The following is a 6,926-nucleotide window of genomic DNA, read 5'->3' as shown; positions in this document are numbered from 1 at the left end:
CGACCTCGGGCAAATTGCCGAACTTGGACCTTGATATGTCGGTCTTGATGTAGGCGTTCGCGCAATCAAACTTTCCGTCCAGACGAAAGCCCTTGTCATCGAGAGCCCCGGTAAACGCTTTATATAACTTGATGACGGCAGCGGAAAGAATGATATGACCACTTGGCGTGAATACACGGTCATCGGTGGTGAGGTCGGAAAGCTTGCGCAATTGGTATTTCCTGCTGGTGCCATGATAGATCCAGACGTTCTTGCCTTCAACCTTGAGGCTGGGATTGCCTTCGTCTAGATGCAGAGAGGTACTGGAGCTGTCCAAGTCGTCTGCGTGGCCGCCGGAGAACATGGTGTCGATTTGATCATGAGCGGCCTGGCGCGTTGCAGCGTGGCTTGCGTACCTGGGCATGTTAAGACTTGAGGATACAAACCGAGGGGTGAGGACTGAGGCGAAGCGAGGAGAACGAGCAGAGGCGGAAAAAGCATGAGGATATTGGGAGGGCTCGAAGGGGCAACTTTGAGATCAGCGAGGAGGGGTATCTATTTATAGAGCCCAGAGCCATGAAGAGTTTAGGTAAAAATGACACGTGGAGCTGAAGTTGAGGTATCCGTGAGAAGCTAAGGCATAATGACAGTGTACAATAAACAATTACAGCACACAGCACCAAACGACTTCACCCCGAGCCCCATTTAAAAAAATCCATATTTAGAAAACATTAATTTAATTTCAAATATTAAAATGTAATTGCACAAATTAATTAATTAACGCAATTTCAAACAAATGGGATTCGTATCTATACCCATGTCCGAACAGACGCGCGTTCAGGTGGGCTGAAATTAAGCGCAAATTTACTTCGGTCTGACCGAGTGCGCATTGGCTAGAAAAAAATCTGGAAAATTTTCAATGCGCACAGGGCCAAATTTGATTATTTTATCATACCGGATGGACGTCGAAAATTGCCGACATGCATCCGACGGCAGCCGTTGGCCGGATGGACGTCATCCTCGCTGTCATGTCGCGTCATTGATCCCGTTCGTCGCTGTCACGATATCATTCGCGGTTCCCCTATTCACGCCCCTGAATCCCGACGCGCATCTACTGGCTGGCGCTCCTCGTAACGCGCGTCTATTGGTTCACTACTGATCTCACTTACTCTGTCCGTTCCACTCCTTCCCCCGCCCTGAATGACCACATACTGTATGAGACAATCTCATCCGCGCGCTCTCTGGAACCACACCGCTCCCCTTCCGTACTCCTGTTGCCCCTATACCCATGGGTTGGACGGATGGGAGGTTAGGCGTCGAAATTGGCATCGCTATTGAAGATTCCTGGGATGGAAGGCCTACTGGCTCTATAAAATATCTGCAAAAATTATATCAAAGCACGGGCCAAAACACTCCCCACGCTCCGTGGCGGATGGAAGTCCCGAATCTCGGACGGAAGGCCTATTCGTCGGATGGAAGGTTTCATCGCTGGTTTCATCCCTGTCGCAGCCCTCGTTATGATCATTCTTGACATGGCACTCACCTGTTGGCTACTTTGAATCCCACTCTTCCTGCCTTTCAGGTTTGAATGCCCTTTTTCCCGCCTTAAACTGTACTCACTGGCTCTCTCTCTTTTGACTGCTGCTTTCCATCTAAGACACCCATCCATTGGCCATTCCCTCTGGAGACACCCATCCATTGGCCATTCTCTCTTGGGACACCCGTCTTTTGACTGCTGCTTTCCATCTAAGACACCCATCCATTGGCCATTCCCTCTGGAGGCACCCATCCATTGGCCATTCCCTCCTGGGACACGGCGGCAAGTCTGGTCGGACCATCACAGATCCACTGACCGGATGCTACCGCTTCAATAGTTTTGTACGAGGGTAGAAACGTGTCTGTTTTTGCGAATGTGGCAGGGATTCTGAATATACTTGTAGGGGAGAGGGCGAGGAGGATGGCTTTGCGAATACCGCCGGCATGCAACACCCGTAATTAGCGGGAAGAGTTGCCCTTGCTCATGCTCATTAATGGCCCGCCGTCCACGTCCATCTCTACAATCCCCACTGCGCCCCTCTCAAGCTGCCCCCGAACGGCACGTTGCTCCGACGTGCATCCGAGCTGCCCCTGCTCTCCAAAATTGATAGCAACAAATCGATGGCGACCTGAAAGCATCCCTGACCTGCATCACGGCGAGCTCGGCGGCGAGCTCCAGCGGGCACGTAGAAATCGGAAAGCAGGCGGCTGTGGCCCGGAGAGCATTCCCCGCTTGCTCCCCGACTGCACGGGGACAACGAGGCAATGGGTGTAGTGCAGAAACGCGCGAGGCGCGACCACCATCCGCAGTCAACTGGAGGGTCACGCACGGATAGGCGAATGTGTACAATGAAGCGGACACGCGCGGGAGTTTGAAGGTAAAGCGGTAGGCAAGCGGTGAAGGTGGAACGGCGCGGCTCTGGGAAGGTGTATGCAGAACTGGCCCGTGCTCATACAATCTGCCTCTCACGAGGAACAGTCCCTCGCTCGCCCCCCTCATCCCCCCAACCGAGTGAATCATATGGTAACGAACCGCTCTGCGCCTTAGCGAACCCCTTTCCCCCACCCACACCGTCGTCCATAGCCCCGCTCTTTATAAACAGCCAACCCCGCCGTACTAGCTTTCGTTCCTCTCCCCTCCTCACCCCTCATCCCGACGCTCATCATGTCATCTTGACTCCTTTTTTTTCCGTTCTACGATACCACCAACTCTCCAACATGTGACCAACAACCGAATCAAAACACACCGGCGCTTCAGGAGCAGCCGGCCCGAGTCTCGCAGGCTGCTGGGCGTGTACACTACTTCATTAAGGAGGAGCAATGCGCGACAGTGGAGCAGACTGCGTATGGCATAGCGCAGCACCAGCCTCCCGCGCATTGGGAAGCACAGTACCAGCCTCCATATGGTTCCCCGGAAGAGCAATCTCCAGCCTCGGACACTTCATATGAAACTTACGCTGTCAAGGATCACAGCATCCCGGTAGAGTATTTGCCGGTCACCGCGCAGCACCAGGAGCGGGTATATGGGGAGGCAATACAAGAGGAGCTCGCCGCAGCGGTCGGCTGGGAAGCCCAGAACAAATGCGTCCCTTGGCCGGTTGCAGGAGGCTACGCTCCCGATGGCCACATCACTGAAGGCGAGGGTGGAAGCCTACAGGGCAACGAAAATGGAGTATCACATCTATTTGGATCGATGACGTTGCACGCGAATGTGATGAGGACGCAGGAGATGCAGGGTGAGCATGAGGGCACGCTGAGCGATAGATATGAAGACCAAGTGTGTTCACCAGCACTCCCATTGTCGATGAGCACGGAGAGCGACGAAGTGCTGGCGGCAATCGCTTGCGGGATGGAGGGTGCTTCGCACATGACGGATGCGCCATCTCCCCTACCGTCGGCGTCGGAGCCGATGGCAGCGGGGTTGCAGCGGTGTCTACAGAGCATCGCTGGACGAATTGCATCACAGGAACTGATGCTGCACCGCCTGAACGAGGTGCAGTTTCAACTACTCGCCGACGGGAACATTGGAGATGCGGTGTCACAGGCGCGCCGGGAGATTGCGGGGCTGAGGGACTACGGTCGTGATACGATAGAAGTGATGAGGGGGTTTGCTACAGCTCTGCTTGGCGGAAGGGAGTGAGACGTGGGACCAAGGTTGGAGGAAAAGGCTTTAGTTGTTTGTAATGCGTGCTCATCATGTGTTTGTCGTTCAGGAATTTTTTTTGCGTGTTTCAAAGTGTGCGAAACGGGTGGTGTCGGTAGAGTTTGAACCGAGAGTGCAGATGCGGCCGTCGCCGCGCTACAGTACGAGCGAGATGGAAGGGTTCGACCTGAACAGGTGGCGTTCACGCCACCTGCATAGAGCATCGCGAATGGGACATGGGCAACCTATCATTCGTAAGGCATGTGTGCGGGCAGCGAGCGGGACGCTGTATCGAGGGACGAGGGAGAAGGGAAATGGTGGAAGAGGGACGGACGAGCGGGACGCTGTATCGAGGGACGAGGGAGAAAGGAAAGGGTGGAAGAGGGACGGACGTGGGAGAAGAGTGTCTGAAGAGTGTCACGGGCGACTCATTGGCATGTTGGCTTGAATGTTTGAAGGTCATTGCAAGAGCGGATGCGAGATTTCAACGTCACAGGAGTGATGGAAAAACTTGGACAAAGACGAGAAGAACGATAGAACGATACTGGTACAGTTGCATACATATCATATATACATACCGATCATAAGGCCAAAAGCCTCCCAGTGCTCCGTGGGGGAGGTTTCGACGGCTAGGTACAAAAAATCGCTGACGCGTCTCTCATCTTGTCAGACTTCGAATAATTGAACAACTGAAGGGGGGTTGCCCTACATTTTGGACAACGCCAAAATAGCTCGGATATGCAAATTATTTGAAAACAACCGTATGGGGGAGGTGGGGGGGCGCAGCGGCCGCGAGGAAGGGCGCGGCTCTACAGCGCTGGGAGGGGCCAGCTGTGGACGCGGAGTCGTGCGGTGTGACGCGCGCGTGTCGACGGCGCGAGCGCGTGCCATAGACTCACGATGCAGCGGGCGTCACGGGGTGGGGCGCGACTCTACAGCGCTGGGAGGGGCCGGCTGTGGACGCGGAGTCGTGCGGTGTGACGCGCACGTGTTGACAGCACGAGCGCGAGTCATAGGCTCACGGCGCAACGGGCGTCACGGGGTGGGGCGCGAATTTTGCGTTTTCGTGGGAGAGGCGTCGGACACCAGCGACGGCGTCGGTCACCTTTATAATAATATTAAAAACGTCAATAAATGTTGCAGATTTCAATTGTATGTCGCCAATTTTTACAGCATACATCTACTTTACGGCGCGGGGGGGGGAGAGGGGGACGCACACCGTCTTTCAGCCCACAAAAACTGTACGCATGTGATTTGGGACGTACCGTATATTTTCATAATCAATTTGAATCCAACACGTCACCCGCCGCCTGGAAACAAGATGACGACGTTGTGCTCTGTAGAGCATGACGTCATTGCTACTAGAGAAAGTTTTGGAATAATAAAAAAATGGCAACATTATAATAGTATATATGAAATATTTTTTCAAAATATTACACGAACAAAGGCTGTACGATTTTCATTAAGGACATATATTTTCATCACCAATTCGAACATTACACGTCATCCCGCATTATAGAAACATGATTACTACGTCATGTTCATTCATTTACTGAACGCGGTTGTGCAGTCGTACTGCGTACTGCTGATGCTTTAAAATTTATTATTAAGGGATAAGCCACCGCCCTCAACGGACAATTAAAAAATTAAAAAAACTAGTTGGCATAAACTAGGCGCACTGCAAACAGAATACAAATCCTATTGTGGCGCCAATATGCCTATGCCCTTGCGTATTATTCGAAGGACTGGTCCATGCAGGAATTAAAAAAACAGAACTATCCCACACATACCAGCTGATATGAGTGAATGTATTAAATTATCATACTAAATGTAAGAATCACAACAATTTCACTTCTTTTAACTTGACGATGTTACGGTGGAAGAGTGTAGTTACAATTATAGAACTTTACCACAAATTGTCTTGTATGAACAAATAAGATCCCCCATTTATGTAAAAGGTGTATCATGTTTGTTCAACATACGTGTACGGGTTAAAGGAAGGGAAAATGTTCACACGGTACATACCAGTACCCTGACGTAACATGGGGATTACATGTGCAGCATGAACTTGGAGGATTTAGATACACATTTTCCGGATGACAAACTGCTATGGCTACACATAAACGTGCGAACCAAACACATTGTAACGTGATCTCAACTGGGAAGATGTATCCCTACCAAAGCTGCAGTAGTGTAAAAGGCCGCAAAGAAAGACCTTCCATGATGCCCCTTGATACGTGTAAAACACTCTCAAGTATAGTAAGAAATGCATGAACTGCAGCAAGATGATACCAACCCCACTAAAACCATCACAAATGTTTTCACAATATGCAACGTACAATATCATGCAGAGGCGTACTTTCTACAGCAATAAACAGTGATTGGTTATTAAAAAGATTTTTCCTTCTTAAAAAGAACTGCGTTTGAATATTGCCTAAGCCGAATTTAAGCCTATTTATGGCTTTTATACACAGGTCGCCAATTCGGGAAAGTATATTTATTCTTTGCGCACTGCAGCAAAGTGTGTAATTTTTGTGAAACTGTAAAATTCACGGTTTCAAAGAGTGAATAATTCCTTGGAGTCATGATGTAGATCAATCTCCTCTACCTTTATGTCGATGAACTACAGATTCGACAATCTTGACCCATGAAGTGCGGAGGCAATGTCGCAGAAAGAGATTGCATATAGCTGGCATTTCAGAGATGCCAGCTATATGCAATCTCGCAGTCAGTCGAGCACATGATGCTCGGCAAGCGCTCGAGGAGGTGCTACACGGCAGTCCGATGGAGGTGTTGATGGGGCAAAAACTCCTTTACGTTCGACCGCGAGGGGTGCACAAAGGAGCAGCAGTGGCTGAAGTGTTGAGACGCTTCGATGTCGAGGGTGAGACGCCGGACTGAGTTTGTTCTATTGGTGACGACCGAACCGATGAAGACATGTTTAAATAAATATATCGCAATGCTGACGGGAAGAATATTAGTGTTCACACATGTACAGTTGAACGGAAGAGCACTTCAGCCAATTATTACGTACAGCATGTTGATGAAGTGCGTGACTAGTTGGAAAGGCTCACACAAGTAGATGTAAATTCGCCTTGATGGGGCATAAAATATTTGTATAGGAAGAAGACATCGCATCTTCTCAGAGCCTGTCGCTTAATGTTTTAGTCTCGGCCTTGCCTCCCTCCTCTCACTCCGTCGCTTGCTCGTGCACACATTGTTCGGATCGTCTAGCCTGTTTGGCAGCCAACCGTTAACAGTTCGACCC

The 6,926-nt window shown here is 50.6% G+C and overlaps 1 protein-coding gene across 1 annotated transcript; it reads left to right on the top strand.

The window, feature by feature from the left end:
• The first annotated feature begins 3,424 nt into the window (after positions 1-3,424).
• CHC_T00002362001 (hypothetical protein) lies at positions 3,425-3,655 on the top strand. The gene has a single exon (XM_005713312.1). It carries the CDS (start codon positions 3,425-3,427, stop codon positions 3,653-3,655), a length of 231 nt encoding a protein of 76 aa, XP_005713369.1.
• Positions 3,656-6,926: the final 3,271 nt, after the last annotated feature.

The sequence above is a fragment of the Chondrus crispus genome, genomic scaffold (genome assembly GCF_000350225.1).
Source record: "Chondrus crispus Stackhouse genomic scaffold, scaffold_135, whole genome shotgun sequence".
Lineage (NCBI taxonomy): Eukaryota > Rhodophyta > Florideophyceae > Gigartinales > Gigartinaceae > Chondrus > Chondrus crispus.
The sequence above is the reverse complement of the archived record's forward strand: the minus strand, read 5'-3'. Positions and strand labels throughout refer to the sequence as shown.